Below are 24285 nucleotides of genomic sequence, written 5' to 3'. Positions count from 1 at the left end.
TAATACACTGGATGGACTGACAACAACGGTTGGTTTCTGTAATTCCCTCTCAGTAACCTTCCTATTCTGCTAACAGCCAGCATTCACTGTACCAGCTGCACAGCTTTTCTCAGAGTACATTTCTTCTGAAATACAGACTCACATCTGCTTGTTGTGATTTTTGTAAGTGGTTTGTATTTTTCCAGGCTTATGTTTGTGAATCCATGTCATCTCTTAAATAACATCTCTGTCGATGCACAATATACCAGTGCATTGGGTCACACTGACAGTATATAAGTCCATGGGATTTGATGAGATGCATCCTGAAGTCCTGAGGGAATTGGCTGATGGAGTTACCAGGCTGCTCTCTATCGTATTTGAAAAGTCATGGAAATCAGGTGAAGTCACAGGTGCCTGTAAAAAGAGAAACATTGTACCCTTTTTTAAGAAGGGTAGAAAAGAAGACCCTGGGAGCTACTGACCTGTCAGCCTCACCTCTGTGCCTGGGAAGATAATGAAAGAGATCCTCATAGAAGTTATGCTCAGGTACATGGAGAACCGGGAGGTGATTTGGGACAGTTAGCATGGCTTCAACAAGGGCAAGTCCTGCCTGACCAAACCAGTGGCCTTCTGTGATGCATCAGTGGACAGGGGATGCCATCTGTGTGGGCTGTAAAGCCTTTGACATGGTCCCCCACAGCATCCTTCTCTCTAAATTGGAGATATGACCTTGATGATGAAAGACTGTTTGGTGAATAAGGAATTGCCTGGATAGTCACATCCAGAGGGTAGTGGTCAACAGCTCAGAGTCCTGATGGACATCAGTGACAAGTGGTGTCCCTTGGATAACTTTTAAAGGTCTATTTCAACCCAAACCAATCAGTTATTCCATGACCTCTTTATTATAGTGTTTCTCAACGAAGTGTCTATCCTGGCTTTTCTCCAGGGGAATTTTAGTGTGTTGTTGATGCATCCTCTGCAGTCCCCTACTAAATTTTTACAAGCTATATAGTGTATTTTTTAGTCTACCTTTTCCCTGATGGTTAGCAGCCATGGTTCATTGATGTGGAGTTCTCATTAAATAAAATATGAGATCAATCCAGAATTTACCAGTATTACTGGAAACATGAGACTTCTCAAAATATGTGCTTATATTTAGTGCTAATCAGAACCAGTAAGAGCGCTACAACATTTTTGTTTTTAAAGCTAATTTGAGCTCACATCAGTGGTATATTGGTTAATACTTTATTTCCTTTGTTAAGAGTTTGGTCTACAGTTATTGGTTTTGTTAGATGTGGCATCAAGTGCATGTTTATGTAAATTGTTTCATTCCATTTGTTCTTTTTCCCATCAATGCAGCTTTTTATTGAAAACTGCAGGTGTTTTAAAGTCTACTCTTTTTCCAGGAATGCTGCTTTTGGAGTTTTTCCCCAGGGAGAAGTCTATTTTAACAAAATATTTTATGTGAAAACATTTCCATTTTCACTTCTATTAATTCTGTCTTGTCATTAGATTTATGTTACAGTGTTAATTGCAATATTTAGTGCTGTTTCTATATTCACAGCTTTTCATTTTTGTAGTCAGAAATAGGTGTTGAACTTTTTTTGATGGGAGAGGCCAACATTTTGGTTTTGCGTTCTAATTTGAAACAAAATCACATTTTTAAATGCTAGAGTTTTAACAGCAATTGTTGGTTTTGATATGTTGGTTTCAGATCTATTTAGTACCACAACAGATATCTAACATTGAAGTACCCAACCTTTGCCTGCCCCTTGATATTGATCAAGTGACAGTCTCCAGATAGTATACTTTTTGTCTCATTCCTAAAGTCTATTTTAATTTTGCTTATGGCTATTAGAACCTACAGTTTTATCTACTATCTATAGGTGAATACCACCAGACAAGCAAAGTAGAATTATTATTAACAGTATTAATTAACCTGGAGTGTGTGGTAATAAGCACTGTAGAAGGGCAGAGTTCTTCAGGGAGACACTATTGTCCAAATAATACTGTGGCATATTTCAGGGTCTTCTACTTTTTTTTTACAGGAGAAATAAGTCAGAATCTGTTCTTAATTTTTCCCTGAGAAAGTTCAACCTCATTGTTTTGTCTAGAAGTTAAATGGCCCAACTGCCCTCTCTAAAATTTAAAATTATTTGAAGACAAGACAGACAGCATGTTGGCAGCTGTAGTCTAGAGGTAGTGATTTGTGACTATGCAATGTGGAAGAGTCTGACTCAGCTTTTTAACTGATCTGAACTTCACTGTCAGTCATGTTATGCTGCCATTGATAGTATCATCTAGACTTCTCAAGACTGTTGGCAATAAGGTTTAATTAAGAGTAAAGATGACTATTTGTATTTGATTTGAGAATCTACCAGTAATCAATGTTAAAAAGGATGTCTTAGAGGTCACCAGAACTATCTATGAGAGTGAAAGAAGCAGATTATATTTCCTCCAGTGGATTCCTTTGTACAGTGAACTGTACCATTACTACCTTAGTGATAGGTCCTTGTGAGTTGGTTAAAATAACTGTTATTAATCCCACATATCTTCATGTCCAGTTTGGGGAGTTTGGAAGTTAGTTTACCAGGCAGTGTTTGAATTGTCAGGATTCCATCTTGAGACTTCTTTTGCCACTCTCAGTATCATTGGGGAAGATATTTCATAATAGCTGTAAGAAGTGAATATGTTCAAGCAGAGAGCAGAGTGATCTGTCTAATCTCCATAGCAGAAAAGCTAGAAGACTAGCATGAGCATTGCACATGTTAAAGCAGACCTCTGAAAACAGTGGTTTAGAGTGGAGAGCAGCAAAAATTAATGACCTAATCTAAAAATGGCAGGGGAATGGTCTGAGCTGCCTCCACTGTTCACAAGAGTGAAGAGCTTAGACAGAAAAAAATGATAATTGAAGATACAGAGGTTAATGGAAAGCAGGATAAGTGTTGATGAGGTTTTGCCAAAGGTAGATAGTGTCATTATGCATTTGGTTTTGTAATCTGTTCTATGGCAATTTCAGAGGAAAATTTTGGGATATCAGTAATCAAAGAATCATAGAATGGCTTGGTTTGGAAAGGACCTTTTAAATCATCTAGTTGCAACCCTCCCACCATGGCCAGGGATACCTTCCGCTAGACCAGGTTGCTCAAAGCCCCATCCAACCTGGCCTTCAACACTTCCAGGGATGGGGCATTCGCAGCTTCTCTGAGCAACCTTTTCCAGTGCATCACCACCCTCACAGTGAAAAATTTTTTCCTAAATCTAATCTAAATCTCTCCTTGTTTAGTTTAAAACTGTTCCTCCTTGTCCTATCACTATCTGACCATGTAAAAAGTTACCCTCCCTATATTTTATAAACCCCTTTAAGTACTGGAAGGCTGCTATAAGGTCTCCCTGAAGCCTTCTCTTCTCCAGGCTGAAGAACTCCAGTTCTGTCATCCTGTATTTGTAGGAGACATGCATCACCTCTCTGATCATCTTTGTATCCTGCTCTGGACCCACTCCAGCAGGTCCATGTCTTTCCTGTGCTGAGGACCCCGGAGCTGAATGCAGGTCTACAGGTGGGGTCTCATGAGCGCAGAGGGGCAGAATCACCTCCCTCGAGGTCACACTTGGTATGGCCAGGTGCAGCTGGTGAATAATGTATAATGCAGCTGATAAAGTGTTAAGTAGGATGTTATCAACTGAAGTGGAATTTGGAAACCCAAAACTAAGTTGGACTTGCTGAAGGGTGCTCAAAGAGCTGGGTCATGTCTAGGTTTTCCATGAAGGAACTTGAAGTCAGCTGTAGGGAACTGCTAGTGGAGTTTGCTGGTAACATGAAGAGGCTACAGTGTAACAAAGGAAAGCTGAGGGGAAACATGCAGGAAGACCTGGATATCTCAGTACTTAGAGATAAGATGACATTCAGTGGTATAATGTGCAAGGTCATAGTGATGGGAGCATGCTCTGGTAAGGCGAGATCTCATCAGCTGGGAGTAGCAGGCAAGGCAGATGCTGGAGTGTCACCCATGGTTGGCTAAAGCTGAGCCCTCAATAGGAAAAATCTGGAATAAAGGGTGATATCCTCTTGATACACACCTAGACATTTCCAGCATGTGCAGAAAGGTGGTGATACTACTATCTGAGGTGTGGGTAGGATATCTTTTTTGGATGTTCAGTGCAGTTCTGATCATCCATGTTCTGGGGAGTAGATAAAATTGGCACAGATGCAGAGAGGGACTACTAACTAGGATAAACAGGATGTGAATTGCTGAAGATATTGAGAGAACTTGTCTTGTTAATCCTAGCACAGTGAAGCCCGAGACGCTGTGTGATTGCCTACTGTCTGTAAATATCACAGGGGAATAAATACCAGGGAGGGAGAAGAACAGCTTAGGCTAAAGGCTGGTGTTCTCAACAAGAGCAACATGTATACACTGAATAAATAAATTTAGGCTGGAAGTGAGAGGAGGGCTCCTTGCAGTGAAGTTTTCCAGCAGTCTTACAGATGGAAAAGTGGAAGTGAGAAAGCTGACTGCTTTTAAGATGAGCTCTGCCAGCTGTGAAGGAGGAACAGAGATCATTAGTTAGCAGGTTCCTCCCAGGCCCTCTTCTACAGGAGAACATCATGGCTGCTAACCTGGCTTTCCAAAGGCAGCTATGCTCAGGTTTGTCCATGGCACTTGCCTTATGACTGGAGATGGGAAGACAGGACCTCACAGTGTTCTGTTCCCTGCTAGTCTGCTTGCCCCAGGAGTTCTCTGGTCTTGAGACACATGGGATGGGGACCCCCACCTGGGGATGGGGGAACAGGTGCTTTTGCAGTATTCATTCATGGTTACTGAGAAGTCAAAGAAGTCTGTCTTAGAGGGACAGTTTCTCCTGACCTGGGACGAGCTTGGCAGGAAGATAACCCAGTGAACCTCTTGGCCCCAGCTCTATCCAGAACAAACATTTCTCACTGTAAAAGAGCAGTGACTATTTTGTAATATCTCCTGGGTACTATATTTGGGGTAATTATCATTGGCATAGTAAAGGGTTTATCATGTGAATGCTCTGGGCTTTTTAATTCTGGGTTGTGAGGAAAGTAAGTAGAAGGAAAGAGGAATAGCTCAGGGAAGGCTGCTCCTGGTAAATGATTCACAGCAATGCCCAGGATGCTATTTAGAAGGATAGTGCCTCTGGGATCCAGCTGATTAACAAAGCTGGTTTAGCTGTGGGAGGCCAGAGCTAGAAGCCAGAAAATGTATAAATTATAGTAAGCAGCCTAGTCCTCCTCTGTGGTGAGAGGAAGCTGTTTTTATGGAGAAGCTAGCAGGTGTGTGACATCCCTAGACCCCTTTAGCCTATGGTCTAGGCACCAGCCTGGGGTGCTGGGTGCCAAAACCCTGGGTGGCCACGACAGTGGTGCAATAAGGACCCTTGACCCTGTGTATCCCTTTGGTACACACCTTGCCAGGGAAATTGTAAAACCAGCTATGCAGAAGAAGGTTTGGTGAAGAAAAGAATAGACAGCAGGAAGCAGAAGTGGTGCCTCAGATGGAGAGAGGTACAGCAGGAAGGAATTTTGATGCTAAACAGAAATGTGCTGGGAAAACAGAATTGTGAACACTGTTGATTCAATTTGTGAAATGGGGTCAAACTTGAAGACTAGTTATGTTTGAGGAAAATACGTAAGACAACGGTTAAGCTTGATATTTTCTACCTTAATGTTTTAGAAATATTGAAGTGTTTTGACAGTTTCAAAATAGCTTTTTTTTAAAAAAGACATCTAATTTAAAATTTTAAACTTTAAGACACCAAAGAGTGAGAAAAGAATGTTTAATTGACTACATTGAAGATCATCTAGACATTTAATATTTTTTTTAATTAACTGAAAAACTGTATGTTCCTATATAATTTTGTCTCAACCATCTAATTTTCTGACTTGTTTTAATCACAACATCATTCATCATCTGTAATTATGGCCAATTTCTGTTATTTGGATGTGTTATCTGAAGCCCTTACTATATCCTTTGCTTCTTGCTGTACAGGTAGCAGCAAGATACATCTTTTTACTCCAACTTTCTCTTATTTGAATATAGTTATTTTCCTTGCATTTTTCAACATTGCCTTTCATATGAATTATTCTACATATGTCTGTCTGAATAATGTATTTTGGAATATACTGAACAAGGTACTGTGGCAAATAGCTGCCTGCAGTTTCATACCTTTTAGTTGTCTCCATATTCAATAGCAAAGAATTCCAGTATTGGTGAGATTCAGTTTCATTTCAAGGTAGGAAGAAAACAGTTTTGCAAGCTACACTATTAATCTGAAAAAAATCCACTCTGGTCTCCCTGATCACCCCTGTGTGATCTCCAAAGACATAACCAATTAATGTGGAATCATAGAATGGTTTGGGTTGTAAGGGACCTTTTAAAGGTCATCTCATTCCAGCCCCCCCGCCATGGGCAGGGACACTTTCCAGTAGAGCAAGTTGCTCAAAGCTCCATCCTGGCCTTGGACACTTCCAGGGATGGGGCATCCACAGCTTCTCTGGGCAACCTGTTCCAGTATCTCACTACCCTCACAGTAAAGAATTTCTTCCTAATAAAACCTGCCTCTTTCAGTTTAGAGCCATTCCTCTATGTTCTATCACTACATGCTTTTGTAAAAAGTCCCTCCCCAGCTTTCCTATAGGCCCCTTTTAGATACTGGAAGGTGCAATATGGTCTCCCCAAAGCCTTTTCTTCTTCATGCTGAACAATCCCAAGTCCCTCAGTCTGTCTTCATAGGAGACGTGTTACAGCCTTCTGCTTCAGCTATCATCTTCATGGATTCCTCTGGACTCATTCCAACAGGTCCATATCCTTTCTCTGCTGGAAACCCCAAACCTGGGTGCAGAGCTCCAGGTGAGTAGAGGGGCAGAATCCCCTCCCTCGACCTGCTGCCCACACTGCTTTGGATGCAGCCCAGGACACATTTGGCTGTGAGTGGGTTGTGAGTACACATTGACAGTTTGTGTCCAGCCTCTCATCCATCAGCATCCCCATGTCCTTCTCCTCCAGGCTTCTTTCAATCCCATCAGCCCCCAGCATGTGTTGATACGGGATGTTGCCCTGACCCATTGCAGGACCTTGCATTTGGCCTTGTTGAACCTCATGAGGTTCACACAGGCCCATCTCTCAAGTCTGTCCAAGTCCCTCTGGATGTCGTCCCTTCCCTCCAGCATGTCCACTGCACTACACAGCTTGGTGTCATCCGCAAACTTGCTTAGGGTGCACTTGATTCCACTGTCCATGCCACCAACAAAGATGTTAAAAAGTGCCAGTCCCAATACCAACCCTTGAGGAATGCCACTTGTCACAGCTTTCCACCTGGACATTGAGCCATTGACCCCAGCTCTCAGAGTGTGACCATTCAGCCAATTCCTTATCCACTGAGTGGTCCATCCACCAATTTAATGTTGCCTCAGTTCAGAGACAAGGATGTCATGACTGTGTCAAAGATTTTGCACAACTCCAGATCAGAGGAGCAGTTGATGAGCTTGTCTAACTTGATCTGCTGGATTACTGAATAAAAACAGCCTTTGAACAGAGGCATCCTCACAGTAGGTAGTATTTTTCCTGTTAATCCATGGACTATTATGCATTTTCCATACTACCATAAGTCTTGTTTTACAAGGCCTTTTTCAGTCTTGATGTAAAAGCTAAATGCCACACTTACGTGTGGTAGCAGCTCAAGCTTTTAGCTTTAGCATTGCCAGTGTAGTTCCCTACTACATTAACCAAAATAACCAAAATACTACAGTTGTCTCCTTAGTGAGATCTTTTGTACTACAGCATCCACTGAATCCTTTTCCTGCTGTCTGCATTCCGAACGCTGTTAGTTAATGTTCTAGGTGAAACAGTTTAAAACATGGAATCAGGGAGAAATAGGATATTGAACATTAATCACCTCCAGAAACTACAATTTGCTGCTACTAAATATCCCATTTCATTTTTGTACAAGGATAGACATGTAGATTCAATACATTTAGCTGAAATGTTCTTTGAAGGGAGAGTAGGACTAAGCATTTTGAGCTCATTTCTGCCTCTCTTTAAAAATGAAACCCAGAAAGTCAACAATAGCTCAATCAGGGAGAGAAGACATCTGGCTCCTGGTGACTCTGAAGAGTATGCTGCTAAGATAGTTACATTAAAAGATTCATCTGACCCCAGCACAGTTGTTTGTGTCATCTGATTAGATGTGTTTCCAAACTGTATACAGCAATTGGAGATGACTGAATTACAGACAAATTTTTCAGAAGAATAAATTCAGTGTTGCTGGAGGTTAATGTAGGTAGTTCTTGTAACATGTCAGCTGAACGTTCATTCAGGATCTAGGGAAAGAAATTCCTACCCAGTGTTGTCCAAATTTTCTGGTTCTATTCATCCTGACCTTGGTAGTGCCAAATTTATGACAATGCTACTGCTACCTAGAGAGGATCTGAGGGGTATGGAAGTGCATTTGTGGAATTCCTTCCCAGCCTGTTTGTGTGGAGCTCATGTAAATCACTGTGCTTCAGTTTGTTTGTTCCTTGTTTGTCTCAATTCAGCAGTTTGGGAGGACCTGACCTGTTATAAATCAAATCCTGTCAGTGAATTAGGGACAGAGAGGGAGCAAAAATATTTGTTGTGTTTCTCTTAATCCAGACCATTTCCATGTGCTGTTTTCATTTTTCCTCTACAGATCTATTAGCACAACTGAGAGAATTGTAAATTTTGATCAGGGAGCAGAAATAAACAGCTGGCATATAAAAGAGGACCTTTTAAACTAGTTTTACCACAGATAAAATTATGGTAGAATTATATAGTGTGGAATGGTACCTAAGGTTCATCCTCTACAGGGAAGCTTATTTACTGATGAAGAGTAAATCTTTAGCAGGAGCAGAGTGAGGACATGGTGAACACACTTGAGCAGCATGCCTTAATGCCATCATTTTGGTGGCATCCATTTGTGGTTAGTCCAGTTGGAGGCAATGAGGATGTATAAGGTTTTTTATATAGGGATATTCTGAATACAGAGAAAGTTTGTAAGTACTGATTAAATTGAACATTTTCCAGGAGTGATTTGTATCACTCATCTTCATGTAGCTGATCCTGCTCAAGGTGGGCTGGATGAACTTGAATGACTTTTCAAAGTTCTTTCCAGTCGTGATTTTTATGATTCAGTGACACACAAGACATTCACTGCTCCCACTGGAGTGATGAATCTCAGCATCCTTGAAAAGCCAAAGTCAGTATGTGCTGAGTTACGGCTCCAGAATTCAGTGTTCTTGCAAAGGTTGGTAAAATCGGATGGAGCAGGGGAAAGTTAAGGACTACAGGGATTCCTATTCAGGCTTGTGTGAGTACGTCCTCATGCAGAGGGGTTCTGTTTTTTGTTGAACAGTAACACCAACTTGCTAGAAAGGCTACAGGGAGGGAGGGTGTGTGCTTCGCTGGAGGGGGAAGAAATGCCACATGTCACTTTGCCCTGAGCAAAGGGACCTGCTGCAGTTCTCACTGGTGTTATTGGTAATGGGGACTTAATGCTAGTCAGCATCACACCCTGTGAATGAGACTAATTTCTCTTAGTGACTCCTTGCACTCCCAAAGAAAACCTGTTCTCTGCCTTCAGTGATCAAACTCTAAACAGCGAACAGCTCTTTTGATTTGTGTTTGCAAAGTTGCTTTTTCTCCTCCTTTTCCCTGGAAGCTCTGCAGAGAGGAATGGCTGTTTCACCACGGGAGGTCCTGTCTTAGAGTGCTGCTGTCATTAGTTTTCTGTCACATTGTCAGCCTTTGATGACTCAGACTTAAAAAAACCCCAAATGATCAACCCTCTTTCTGAACTAAAATACCTATGAACAGCTTTTTTAAAGCAGATTTTAATACAAGTAATTAGGTCATTTTTTTTTCTGAAAGCTTTTAATGGAGCTTACAGTTTTGCTGCTTGAAGTTACTTGAATGTTTAATTACTATTTTTTAAACAAAATTCAATGTCATTGAAGTCCACTTGAGAGCTTTGATAGATTTAAAGAAAAGAGAGGACTTGAATATTCAGTAGTTTTGAAAAGGTCTATGCCTATTTTGTTTAGATTTAGGTCAGCATTTCTCAGCTGAGTTCCTTTAATGCATCAGAAAATTGTTGCTGAAAGAAGAGAAAAATTTAAAAATAAACCTGTGCATATTTCTGGTTATGCGAGCAAGCAGGCAGAACAGGGAGAATAGAGGTAATAAAATAAGTGTCAAAGCTGAGCCCAGATTTTACCAGGTTGTAAATGAAAATTGCTATAGCAGTGCTATATGGGAAAGTATACGGCTCCTTAAAAAAAAGGCTGAAAATGATGTAGGGTATGTTTGCAGTCATGATGTAAGCCATCATGATACCCAGGTCATGTCCAAATTATGAGTACCTCTGACTGACCTATTGAGGTGCTACCTAGAGATAAATGCTTTGGTCTCAGAAGGAATACAGCTACATTAAGTATCTCTGCATGACATTGCGTTGTTCAGCATCAGTAGGTCCCTACTATGCAGATCTCTTCCAGTCTTTCCCTTCTCATGCAGTCTTTTTGGCAGGTGCAAAGGTCACTCCAGAAATCTGCTCGGCAGTGTGAGTGGTGGGATGGATCTGGCTGCTGATGCTGAGGTGTGGTGGTGGTGGCTGAGGCTGAACCAGACCCTTTCTATGAGGTCCTTCCACATCAGATCAGTCACATCACTTTCCTCCCATCACCCTGGGAGGGAGGGAGGGGCAGCAGTCTGGTACCTCCTGGTTTCCAGTCAATGCAAGAAAATGAGATAATCTACATATTCCTTCAGGACAGAAAATTTATCACCAGGATTCCTGATCTCAATCTATTGTCAAACCCAGGTAACATGCCATTCCCATCCTCCCCTGCCACAGCTAAAGCCCACCAGTCCTGTATCTTTCTCCTTCCTGCACTACTAGTGCCACTAGCTCCTCCACTTCTGCCAGGGATGTGGAAAAGGGAGTTGATTTCAGATGCTGGTTTGTGGGGCAGTGCTGCACTACCTGGCAAGGTCAGATCTGACCAACTCGAACCCAGGACAGTGGAGCTGCAGCAGGATGAAAACAGTGCCCCAGATAGTAGGGTGAGAGGAAAAGACTCTCTTTCTCCTGGCACAGGTCTTGCTAAGGAGCACCCCTACTACCTCCACCCTGGCTCTTGGCTAAGACAAGCAGCACTCTTCTGTGCATGTGCCTCGGGGTTACACATGGCTTTGAAACCCTTAGGAATTAGAAATTATTCCTTTTGAGAACTAGAATTGTGGGCATAAGGGCTGAACTGGACCAGCTGTGGAAGGCAGCAGACTCAGTAAGTTTAAAGGGCTGCAGGTATTCTGCATCTGTCAGTTTTTCCTGCTGCATGGCTCTTAGTTTGTAGCATGTTAAGGTAAGACTTTTCATCTTCTGTGGCCTTCAGAGTGTTTACTCAAGATGCTGACACCCCACAACAGGACTCCTGATCAACTCATCCAGCTTCCTCTGTATAATTTACAGCAGAGCAGCTGAGTCACTGGAGGACTGAAAGGCTTGAGGTTGTCCTCAGGGGAGCCAGAGCCTGTCCTGCATGCAACTTCAATGGTGGCATTGCTGTCACTATTACAAGCATGACTCTGTTTTTTTAGGAAAAATTACACTAACACAATGGACTTTGAATGTATGACTATGCCTCTGTAGTTATTGGAGTAACAGCAGAGATTACAAACCTTGAGCATCTAAAAGTGTAGTCTGTGCTCAGATGGCTGGGTTCTCCTCAGTCCTTGTAAGCTTGGATCTGAACCCAGACTGGTGCCACATTGTTGCCAGAGCTGCAGTGAGATCCTAAAGCATGGACATCCTCTGCAGGAGAGCCGGGATCTGCCTAACACAGAGGCAGTAATGCTGTCAGGGTTGGCAGACTGAGGGGCTTGGGCATATATGCTCATGTGTAAAATAATTTCTTATCAACATTGCATGATGGATTGGGTTTGCATGGCAAGGTTTTGGTAGCGGGGGGTGCTGCAGGGGTGGCTTCTGTGAGAAGTTTCTAGAAGCTTCCCCTGTGTCTGACAGAGCGCAGCGCAAGAACATCTATGAAGACCATGGCACATGCTGGGTTTCTATGAGCACAGTCATGTAGGTGGTTTGTTCACCTGACTAAAACCCTCGGTGAGAGCAATCACTAGTTTGAGGCACAATTTGGAAATGAAAAGTAAGGGGTGAACAAGTTTTTTACTGCTACCACCCTGAGGAATGTTAAGTCAGGCTTATTCTAATAATTATTGTGAGCATGTGAGATATTTGTACTGAAACTGAACAACATGTGGTTTCTTACAGTGATTGGTGTAATCCACTTTCAAGATGGCACTATAGGAGAAAGATGACCTGTATGGGTTTTTGTATTAATTTCTATCATAAACAGAGTCACATAGCCTAGATCAAATCTTTCGGGTCAGTGAAAACTATTCTTCAGTTGTGTTTTTGTACAAGATTGTGTTATTTGGCTTTGCTGTGCAAATAAGCTTTTTTGTTTGATAATGTGATTCATTTCTGACTTATCTTTAAATGCTCTCTAGTCTCATGAACAAAAGATTTCCATTACTTTATCTAACAATATGCATATGAGCAAGGGGTCATGCAACTGTGTCCTGTGTGAAATATCAATAAAAGAGAAATAACCCATTGAACTGTCAAGCCAAACTGCAGAAGAAATGTCAGGGCAGACTGAGTTTAAGATAAGGCACTAATCAAAAGGGGGCATGACTTTGTTGAAGGCTGGCTTAATAAGAATACATTAGGAAGAGGAAAACGGTATTTTGATCGGTATGGGTAGGTGTATGGATGGCAAACTCTATGGTCTGAAGGCAGAATTACATCAGAAATAGCTCCAGAACAAATGAAAGACACCAAAAGAAGTTAACTATGCCTCAAGGGGGTGTAAAATATCAAGGTCATCAACTTATACAGAGGGAAGGAAGGAAAAATCTGTGCCTGCCTACAATCAATCAGTTCACTTTTAAACCCCAAACTCTTTGGGCTTAAATAGGATGGTATTAAATACAAAGGCAACACACTGCCATCTTTTAAGTTCAACCTTGTATCTTTGTCCAGAGTTCAGCAGTACATCTCACATGTGAAGATGAAGTGGAATTTACAGATGCTCTGAGTTGCCTTTTATCGCCTTGGTGGTCTATGCTTTTCTGCTGAGATCTGTCCTGGTTCTTGTTGCTTGCAGATCTTTTCAAGCAGCCCAGCATTGCTGGGTATTTAACACCTAACCTGTGCCTGTTACAGTTCCACAGAGTGCAGCTCCCCAGGATTGCATAGACTTAAATCTAAAGGTGCTGACTGGGTTCATAAACAGCAGAGTGCTTCAGTTCAGTTTTATGAGGTGGTGTGCATTCAGTCATACTGAATCAATGACTGAAATAAAATATTTTGCTGGCCTTAGATGTGAATCTTATGGTGGATTCAAGTACATCTTGATGAAGCAAAATGTTCGTGTTGTGCTTTCTCCTGTAAAATCAGAGGCATATAATTATAACTGCTTGGGGTTTTTTTCTGTTTTAAACACTAACTGATTCTAGTAGCCACTGACAAGTACAATCTGTGTCTGCCAATAGTTCTCTTTTCTTTAGATCTAAAGCTTTTGAAAGCAGATTTAGGTTCAGCATGTTCAACTTGATTTAAATTATTGTCAGGCCAAAATTTTACATGTACCTTGCCCCTGTGAAAAAGGCTGCACAACATGCTGACTGAGGGGCAATCACATATTTATAGACCTTAGAGAAAAGGGAGAACACAATGTTCGTCTAAACTCACTGCAGCCCTGCCCAGACCTTAGGTTCTTTTATTTAACTCAGCAGCTTGAGGTTGACCAAGAGTATAATTTTGGAACAATATCGAGGCTTGATTTAAGGACTTAAAGTGCTGCAGAGTTTGTCACAGTCATTGGGATTTTGCTTCAGTGGTCAATTACCCTTTCTCTGAAAAATGCCCTTTCTCTGAAAAAATCTGTACCTTGGTTTTTTTTGAATTCTCTTAACTTCTTTCTTATGAAAACTGGATTTTGCTGTTTGACTTCCTCAGCAGGCCTAAGAAGCCTTTTATTTTCCCATAGATATTTTTTGTGATTGTTATTTTGTATTTTCACAGATCAGAAAAATTTCTGTACATTCACAAACCCAGTTAGGCAGGCATCTTTTGCACCCCAATATTCCTGTGCTAAGGATCTGACATAATAAAAATATGACATCTTAGAAGAGAGTTGGTGGGATTAAATATAATTCATGGCTGAGATGTCAATACTGTGGACGAAAAGGTATTGTGGTATATGCTGTACTTACACTGTAGAAGTCATGGTTGCTCCAGTGTCTCTCAAAATATTATTTTCACCATTTCCTTCAATGTGTCAAACATGCTTTAAATGACTTGAGTGCTCTGTTATTTCTTTTTCCATAAACAATTCTTATGGAGTCATGTGGCCAGATGATAACAAAAAGGTATCTGGTCCATTCCCTTGTCCCTGGGCAAAATCAGTAATTACTCTGAGCCTGTATGATCTTCCTTCCATTCTTTTCTACTGAGAAGTTGAAATACGATCAACATATTATTTCCACAGAGAATGAAAATTACAAAAAAAAAAAAAAAAGTTTTCAAAAAGCCTGAGTCCTTTCTCACATGCTAGCAGAGAAAACTTAGAAACCAAGTAAGATCGATGGGAGTCACTGTTGGTAAATCCTGCCTCAATGCATTTGTCTCGTTGATTTATGACTAATTATTGTTCCTCTTTTCTCCTTAGGGCGCTTCCTGCGATGATGGAGTGGGTCCGAACTCAGAAGGCAGGAGAAAGTGGTGTGAATATTATCACTGCAGATTTTGTAGAACTTGGTGACTTTATCAGCACAGTCATAAAGCTCAACTACGCCCTGGGTGAAGGTGAAGATGACACTACTTGATAGTACTGTGATATATGTGTTGTTGCATTATTTAGCATTAAAAAAAAAAAGATTGTATTCTAAAAGACATATTGTAAAACACTCATCTTCTTGTAACACACTGAGGTGTTTAGGGCTTTAGTGGGTGGGCATAAGGAAAATGTTTTCATCATTTATGATCATTTATCACATTTGTGTTTCATGTGAAGAGCAAAACTAAACATGTTTACAGTGTTTGATGAAAGAAGGCCATTTACAGGTTCTCCATGAGGTACCAAATGTGATTCATGTGTCTTCTGTGGTTATGAACAGTGCCAAGAAACTTGTTGCAAGGGGATGTATATTGTCCTCTTCCTGCTCACAGCAGGATTCCCAGCGGTGTGAGCATTACACTGGGAGATTGAGGGCAGTATATCTGGCATGAAAATTTTAAGCTGCTACATTTCATCTCTTAGGTGGTTTAACCGATCGTATTTATCAATGAGCTACAGGTTTAAATGCCTTTGTGATGTGAATCCAAGGTCATGCTTTAACACACACATAATCAGTGGACAGTAAACATGATGTGTTACATACCATAATCAGTGGACAATAAACATGGTGTGTTATGTACCATAATAAGTGGACAGTAAACATGATGTACTGTGTAGCTTGCACAGAGCACAGACTAAATCCTGCTTGCTTTTCATTCTTAAAATAGGTTTTCCAATGTCTCTGCCTCAGGTCAAGCCAGCAGATAATGTGATACTGGCCTAACTCTGTAATCACAGAATCATAGAATGGCCTGAGTTGGAATGGACCTTGAAGATCATCTAGTTCCAACACCCCTGCTATGAGCAGGATAATTTTCACTAGACCAGGGCTCAGAGCACCCTCCAGCATGGCTTTAAACACTTCAGAAATGGGGCATCCACAGCTTCTCTTGGCAACACGTTCCTGTGCCTCATCACCCTCACAGTAAAGAATTTTTTCCTAATATCTAATCTAAACCTGCTGTCAGTTTGAAACCCCCTTGTCCTGTCCCTACATGCTCTTGTAAAAAGTCCCTCTCCATCTTTCTTGTAGGCTCCCTTCAGGTACTAGAAGGCCGCCATTAGGTCACGCTTAATCCTTCTCTTCTCCAGGCTAAACAAACCCAGCTCTCTCAGCCTTTTGTTATAGGAGAGATTCTCCATCCCTCTGATCAGCTTGGTGGCCTCTTCTGGACTTGCTCCAACAGGTCAATGTTCCTCCTGTGCTGGGGACCCCAGAGCTGGATGCAGTGCTCCAGGTGGGGTCTCAGCAGAGCAGAATAGAGGGGCAGAATCACTTCTCTCAACCTGCTGCCCACACTGCTTTGGATGCAGCCCAGGGCACATTTGGCTTTCTGGGCTGTGAGTGCACATGGCCAGTTCATGTCCAGCCTCTCATCCATCAGCATCCCCAAGTCCTTCTCAGCAGGACTGCTCTCGATCTGCTCATGCCCCAGCCTGTGTTGATACCGGGTGTTGCCCCGACCCAGGTACACTTGGTCTTGTTGAACCTCATGAGGTTCCCATGGGCCCCTTTCTTGAGCTTGTCCAGGTCACTCTGAATGACGTCCTGTCCTTTAGGTGTGTCAACAACACCACTCAGCTTGGTGTCATCTGCAGACTTGCTGAGGGTGCACTCAGTCCCTTCATCTATATCATTAAGGAAGATACTAAATAACACTAGTCATAATATAGACCCCAGAGGGACACCTGCTGGTGCATATTTTCCCTGGTTCTAGCAGGAACACAGTTAAGCCAGTTTGGAGCACCACTTCTTCCCAGGATTAATATTATGTAACAGCTTGACCCAGTATCCACTGAATTTAATAGGAAAATGTCCTGTGTTTAGTATGGATTGATCATAAGATCGGTAAGTTGTGTGCCCTATAAGATGTGCCGTAGTGGAAACCTCATTTCTACAGGACTGAAACTGCACTTAAAAAAAGATAGGTACAGTCTAAGCCTCTCTTTAAGGCAGCTATGAACAGAACATTTCACTGATTACAAAAAATCAGTGCCAGTTTCATCAGTGAAAAACTTCTGTGGTAAAGAATGTAGTAGTTCAATTCTAGCAAATAGCAGTACTTTATAGTCTTTAAGTTGTCGGATATAGTACTGCATAATGCAAGATTGAAACTCTACTGAATGGCACTGTTCTAGCAACAGAATCACTGATCATCCTACTTTTAATGAAACACATATAAAAAATATATTAAACCTTAGTGATTTATAAACTGAGAGCATTGCGACTGTATGACACCTAACTGGATAAAACGCAATCAGTCATGTCTCCCGCACACATCAATACATAGGTACACAACTTTGGAAAGCAAAACATTTAATTTGTGCAAAACAACAGATGCTATTACATCTTACAAGGAAGACACTCTTTGAGATATTGCAGGGATTTATGGGATAGAACTAAGGTCAAGTTTACGTTGATATTACTAGAACTTTTGGTTGAGTGAGGAGAATGGCATCATACAATCCTTTGATATTTTCTGTCAGATGATAATGGCTACCATCTCCCATCAGAGTTTAGAAAATCCAAAATTGTCTTATTGAACAGTCGGGCTACAGGGGTATTATAGAATTTTTGTTGGTTTTAGTTTAGGAAGTGGAATAAAAAGGACACTTACTGATATTTTATGCAGAGAGGATGCTTTGGAAAAATGTGTGTGCACGTATGTGTGTACTGTAAAGAAAAATGTTAAGTGTGTAGTATAATGACACTTTAAATGTATGTATGTGACACAAAGACATCCGTGCACACTTGCATAATGATATTGGTGGTTCCGGACAGGAGTATTATAAATTTGTTTGAAAAAAACCATATAGCTGTTATAAAGTCATGATGCCTCCTTCAATAGCATTTTCTTCTGTGTATGTTAGGACTGTAAGAGTCATCCTCAGTGAAATCTGTGATCTAAGCCAGTTAGGTTTTTTACAGCATTTAAACTTTATCCAGACTGCCCCAAAAATTTACCTAAGAGTCCCAGTTTATCTTTTCATTGGAACAAGGGATAGGACTTTCACGCACAACTAAGCAAGATGTGGGGTGGTTGATACACTTTGTTTTGGGTTTCCACAAGCTCTCCTAGTAAAATTTATGTAACAGACGCAGAAAATGAAACATGAAAATATATTTTTGAACCCACACCTGTGTGGGTGTCCTATACAGAAATGTGAAAATCTTTGCTTATTTATTGGCAGTGTGGTGTGAAATGCTTTTTTCAATTTTCCGTTTAGCTGGATTTAGTTGCTTCGACTCTTCCTGTGATCCTTCAGCTGCTTAAATATAGTCGAAAGAGTTAATCTATCCTTCTAACATAGTAAAGTGATCTGAATCTTTGGGTGGAGTAAAAATTAGGTTTCTTTTTTTGGATTCTGGTTGAAATTCTGTTGCATCTGAGAGCATCAACACCAGGTTCCTGCTGGTACCCCCTGCTCAAATCAGGGCATCACACACCAGCTACACTAGGCTTTTCGCTTACAAAGAGGTGTACTCAAGGCAAATGCTCTGCTGTATTTTAATAAAGTGTGTATGTGTGTGTGCCTGTATATATGAATAAGTATAGAGCTATCTAGAGTTTGTTAGCATTGTCATGAAATATTTGCTTAGTGTCAGTTTTATGCTAATTGTCATTTGGAAATAAATGAAAAAGAAAAAGCAAAGCAAAAAAAATCCTCTGACAAAAACCAGTAATAGACAAATCATATAGTTTCTCCATTAATGGGGAAACATACTAGCAAAATGTTAAATTCTGGTCAGAAAAGTATGTTTTTGTTTAGCTGTCGATCTTTCTATTGGAGAAGCACAGCACTTTATGGTAGGAACAGGTAAACAATCTTGCCTTAATTACTAAAAGAAAAAAGTGCATTTGGGGATATGCTATCCATGCTCTTCTGAAGATTTCATCTGTGAGGGCCCAAAACTCTAAGTCCTGATAGAGATGCACTCCCTGTTGATATTGTTTGGGGATCTTGCCAAAAAAGAACAAGCCAGAAAGTACTATGCAGCACAACTGGACCATTCAAGAGCCCAGTTTTGCCACCCATATGCAGCTAAAGCTCTCTTTGATTTCAACCAGAAACGTGCTTGCTGGGCTGGGTCAGATGTGTTATTCTGACCTTATTAATGTGGAAGGTTTCTTCATATGTATTATGAGGAATCTTGCATGGGCAATGAGATGACTGTAATCAGCCCATCAAGGAGAAAGACCTGTCTATATTATTCATCTGCATAAGCATCTATTTACTCAAACTGTCATGTCGTTGACTGCCAGAACATTTTTTTGCTTCCTATGCTCATTTTCCCCCCTGCTATGTTCATGATATATACATCAAGTACTGTTGTTTTCTGACATTTTTATGTGATTACTTGATCCTTTCTTTTCAGCCACACATGAAAAATGGCGACTGTGCTACACACACAGAGTGTCTCAGCTGGTGTAGACCCACCTGGCTCCATTTTTCAGTTTACACGTGCTGAGACATCTTTGTTCAGTAGTGATCTAACCTGCAGCAATCTGGACCAAACAGGAGGTGATTCCTGGAGTCCAGTTCCTGCCTGGTTTGGTGAGGGGTAAATCAGAATGAGACCACAGGAGCTTGGTTTTAAAATTAGTGGGTTATTTGCATTTTTTTTGGCTGTTGGATACTTTACTGGTTTTGTAGGTTTCAAATCTACAAACCATTCTTTTAAACGTACACATGTATGTATATATAAATGTATATGCATACATGTATGAGAGGGAACGTATGATCCTGTATGCTAGGCTGTCATTACTGATACAAATCTAGACCATTTCTGCTAACTTCAAAGTAGCTATTAAGCCTTTACCCTGAGATGAGAGGGAGCAGATAGTCAGTGTGTAGTAAGTATATGCTGTGTTGCAAAGGAAATTTAAAATTGTGGAGGTTCATTCCACAAAATAAAAAAGGCAGAGTGCCCTGAAAACACAGTTCCAGTGCTGTCTATCCTGAATTTAGTATATGAAGCACTACTTATTAGCAACTGATTAGGCTATTTGGTGATTTCAAGAGGTCAGGTAACACCATTTTAAAGTTCTAAACTCTTTTTCAGTGAAGTAAAAGCTAACAGTGTATAATGTATTTGCCATATCTCAGTGGTAGCTTCTGTGTCACATACAGTCAATGTTGTTCTGAATTGTATATGTTTACCCAATGATGAGGTTTAAAATATGCTGTATAGTATGTGCAATGTATTGATTACAAGTATGTTGGAGTTCAGTGGTCTATTTAGTTTTTACTGTGCTGCTGTTTTATAGGTATATGTGTGTATGGGATTATGAATTATCTACAGTGTACAAGGAAATAATAATTAATCCTAAAGGAAAAGGGCAGTTATGTAACCTGCCTTAATGCATTAGTATAATATTGTTAAATCTCATAATTATCAGTTCTGTTTCAGATGTTACCAAGGGTTGTCCATAGAGCTGACTCCCTCACTTTTTGGCACTAAGGAGTTAAACTTGAAGTAACTTGGAGCTCACTTACATATTTGTACACTAAGAATAGGATGTTTGCCTGATCAACTACCTTGATTGTACAAGGTGGCAAAGACATGGTTTCCAGTGTGTTACAGATTAAATCACTTCTGCGCACACACAATTCCTGCTGAAGTCAGTGGGAATTGTAATCATGTAATTGAGTGGCCTAAAATTCATCTTCTGGAATACAGTCATGATAGGAGGATGGGGATATCCTGGCTTTAAGGAAGTGCCTGGATGCTATGCAATACTGCTCATGTCCTGTGTTGGAACATAGCTTTAAATTTGCAGGAAGAGCTTTGAACACTGCTCCAGTGTAGGTTGGACTGTAAAAATCCTTATGTGAAAATTATAAGTGTGATAGCCTGATCAGCCTGGCCTGCCCATATACAGCATTCAGATTTCAGGAGTCATGGCAGCTTTAAAAAAAAACAAGCTATAATAATTTCCCTGAGGCTGGCAGGACCTACTTAGGAATCTCTACATTTCTACAGGTATGACTCCTCTACCATTCCCACAACCAGGTCTAGCTGTCGCTTCATGATTTCTTTCTAAGATGCCTCTACATGAAACCAAGGGTAATTATGAAAGTTGTACTAACTAAACACACAGAGGGTCCACCTTGTGCCTGGCTGGTCAGAGTAGGCAAAGGGTGCTTGCCCTACAGCAGCACATTTGGTGTGAAATTAGCTTCAGTCAGACCCACGTGAACAGTTACTGAGGGAAAGTAGAAGTCTGATTTCAGACCCTCTTCTGTTATCTTTGTCTAGTTAAAATGCAGCATCTTTCCACTTCTCTCCTTTGCCTCTTCTCATGCTCCTTATCTGAACTTCTGCATACACATCCCTCTACCTGCCAGCTGTGAATATTAGAAATTCGTCAACCTCAGTACCCCGTAGCAGTCCACATGCTCTTATAAGATGCTAAGTGTGGGGCTAAAAAATGGCAGTGGACCTCATCTGATGTCCCAGGATAATTTATCTCCACACTATAAGTTGGGCACACGCATCGTCTTAGATGGACCTCAGCTTGGCCAATGCATATCTCCTAACATGGAGGTACACTTACGGGGTTTTTTTCTGCAGTGAGATGGCAAGTACTAGCTTCTTCCTTCAGCCCTGGGTCCTAAAAATGTCAGTTTGACTGGGAGAGATTCCTTGAGTAGCTGCAATTAGTTTTGCTGTGAAGCTGAGAACCTTAAAGCAGAATCCTAAGGTTATGTGTAATAACTATTACTGAAAATAAAAATCTGTGGTTAAAACCACCGTTTTAAGAAGAAAAAGAAAAATTATTTGGGCTTGCCAGGACAGTTGTTAAGTTTTTGACTGCCTCAGTCAGCAGTAGCTTTAGGATCATCTGGGTGATGATTATTAGGATGTTATTGCCACACTGCCTCCTGACACTGTTCAGGGTCTCTGTACAGAAGCCTTATTATTCCCAATGAGCATTAATGCATTTGAATGACTTTTCTCCGTTTTGGTGGGAAAGATGATTGAGTAACACTGAGGACATGGAGCTCCCTGTGTGTTGTGCCCACAAAGGTTCACAGAGCTGCACCTTCTCGTTTTAGGATCTGTTCAATGGTACTTTAATAAATGTTGTGTAAAAAATGCCTACAGTTCTCTATAGCAAATGTGAATTTTTATGACAAGAATGTGTATTTAGAGTTAAAAAAAAGTAATATAAAATCCAGTTTCTTTGTACACAGTGAAACATCTAATAAAGCTCTGGTACCTGTATTCTTGGGGGTTTTTGTATTCTTGGTTTTTTTCATTGCTTCATTTAAGACTTTATATGCAGGAGGCTTTTTAAGCACAATTTTGGGTTATGGGGTGGAGTCGTATGTTAGGCTGTGCTCTTATGTTGGGGGCGTGCATGGACTGCCCCAGAAGGGCATTGCAGTGAGAGTGTCGTTTCTCCTTGGTTTCTGTGGGACCCTTCCATACCACAGGATCGTAATGTGCTGTTCACACTGCCCAGGACACAGCAGGCTCTTGGCTGTCTCTTTCCCCAGTGGGGTTCTCCAGCCTCAATTTGCCTCAAGCACCAAGGGACCCAGCTGTGTAGCCTGCTCAAACCCAGGCTGCTGACTCCTGCCATTGCTGGTATCTTGTGAGAAGGAAGGAGACAGAACACAGGGATTGTACCTCTGAAGTGCCAGTCTGTGCTGTTGTTCCCCTGGGCCCTCCCAGCACTGCCGCCTGCAGCCAGTGTAGGCACAGTGAGCACTGACCACCACTGAAGCAAAACAAAACCTGCTTGCCTGCAGGTGCAGGTGGAGACTGCCTGCTGCCCCAAGTCTGGCCCCAGGACATGCCAGCGAGTGAGTCCCTCCCATCATCTCCCTGGTGTCTCCTGCGGGTTCAGGGACTTCCCTCAGAGGGCGACACAGGCAACTACCCACCAAGAGTGCTCTGCACCCAGGAGCGTGGCCAGCAAGGCGTGGCTTTGCAGTGTCCTGCAAGAGTGAACTGTGGTATGTTACAAACTAAAAGCCTTTCTGAATGGCAACAACTCAAAGTTTAAGGTTTGTATTGCTTTATCTTCCTAGTGAGGCTGTAAATGTTGTTTTCCAAGACAGACCTCTTTTGCTCACCTCTCCTACTGCATCATGGCAAATCTGGCCCAACTGCACTGCCTTCCTACACTCTGTGGCCTCTCACTTGGCCCAGGTGAAGCCAAGGAGCCAGGCACAGGCTGCCAGGGTTGCAGAAGAAGATGCCACGAAAGATGAGCAAGAGTCTCAATGACTCCCTGCAGAAACCCATGAATTAAATTTGCCATCTCTTGAAATGCCTCCCCACTTCTTCCTACCCCACAGGTACTTACCAACATGAGCGTGTGACCTGCTCTGTACACAGCATGAATTTACATCGTTGCTAAGTGGTTACTGAGCAGTAAATGTAATCTTTAGTTTGGATCAGTATCAATCAACAAAGCTTCCATCTCTCCTTTAAAATGTTGGAAGTCATACCAAATTGTCATGTAGTCAGTAATAGCTAGCAAACCTGCCCAGAAAGGAGGGCAGCTGGAATAAAATCTGCAGCTCTTGGGAGAAGGGGAGAATTTAACTCTAGTGCTGGTGGAATGGAGCATGTCAGGGGTGACACAAATTGCAGCAGAAGCTGATCAGCTGCAAGATACCCAAACACAGGGCTGAATTTAACAGGATGGCTCTTAGTGCTTTTACTCATGCATCCAAAACTGAGTGTTCAGGCTGGAAGGGGCAGGAAGGGGTAGGGAGAGGTCAGCAGGAAGATATGCACACAGAAGCTTCCTGCAATCTTGGGAGACCCAGTTGTTCCAGCCTCCATCAGCATTTCATAGCCTTTTACAGGCCAATGTGCACAACGTCAATGCAAACAACTTCCCCATCTCTGGAATAAATTAACTGTGCAATCATCCAGTCAGTTCCTCCTGCAATACCCCCCTGGTGTTTCTATCTTAGACAAAACACGTTGAACATGACAGATATTGGGAAGGGAGAGGGAGTATGTTGGGGGAGGGGAGGATACACTTGAAGATATGACTATCTTTCGCCTCTACCACAGTCACACAGATTCAGGCCAGCCTGAAAGTATGGTCTGAAAGACATACATGAGCACCTGTACCTCCAAATAAGAATATCTGAGCCAGGTGAAGCCAGAGAAATAGAAAAACCTGAAGACTAGAAAACAATGATCTGCAGGCAGGTAGGAGTTTGCCGGGCTTCTGGAGAGCCATTGCTCCCTCACAGTATTCTGACTAAAAGGAAGAGAGCTTTAAAAGACTCCTGCTTGATTTACATGATGCACACTGTCCTTTCTCATTAAGCCTTTCCATCTATGCAGATACCTTCTCTTTCTGGTT

The 24285-nt window shown here is 41.6% G+C and overlaps 1 protein-coding gene across 3 annotated transcripts in view; it reads left to right on the top strand.

Annotated features, from left to right (window-relative positions):
• PLCXD3 (phosphatidylinositol specific phospholipase C X domain containing 3) overlaps positions 1–22175 on the top strand; it is an 82054-nt gene extending 59879 nt beyond the window's left edge. For all 3 annotated transcript variants that reach the window (XM_051768237.1, XM_051768239.1, XM_051768238.1), the window contains exon 3: positions 14777–22175. In XM_051768237.1, the coding sequence (XP_051624197.1) occupies positions 14777–14933 (157 nt within the window). In that variant the 3' untranslated portion in view covers positions 14934–22175. The remainder of the gene's footprint in view (positions 1–14776) is intronic.
• Positions 22176–24285: the final 2110 nt, after the last annotated feature.

The sequence above is a fragment of the Manacus candei genome, unplaced genomic scaffold, assembly GCF_025592945.1.
Source record: "Manacus candei isolate 608988 ecotype Guabito, Panama unplaced genomic scaffold, ASM2559294v1 h1tg000093l, whole genome shotgun sequence".
Classification (NCBI taxonomy): Eukaryota; Metazoa; Chordata; class Aves; order Passeriformes; family Pipridae; genus Manacus; species Manacus candei.
The sequence above is the reverse complement of the archived record's forward strand: the minus strand, read 5'-3'. Positions and strand labels throughout refer to the sequence as shown.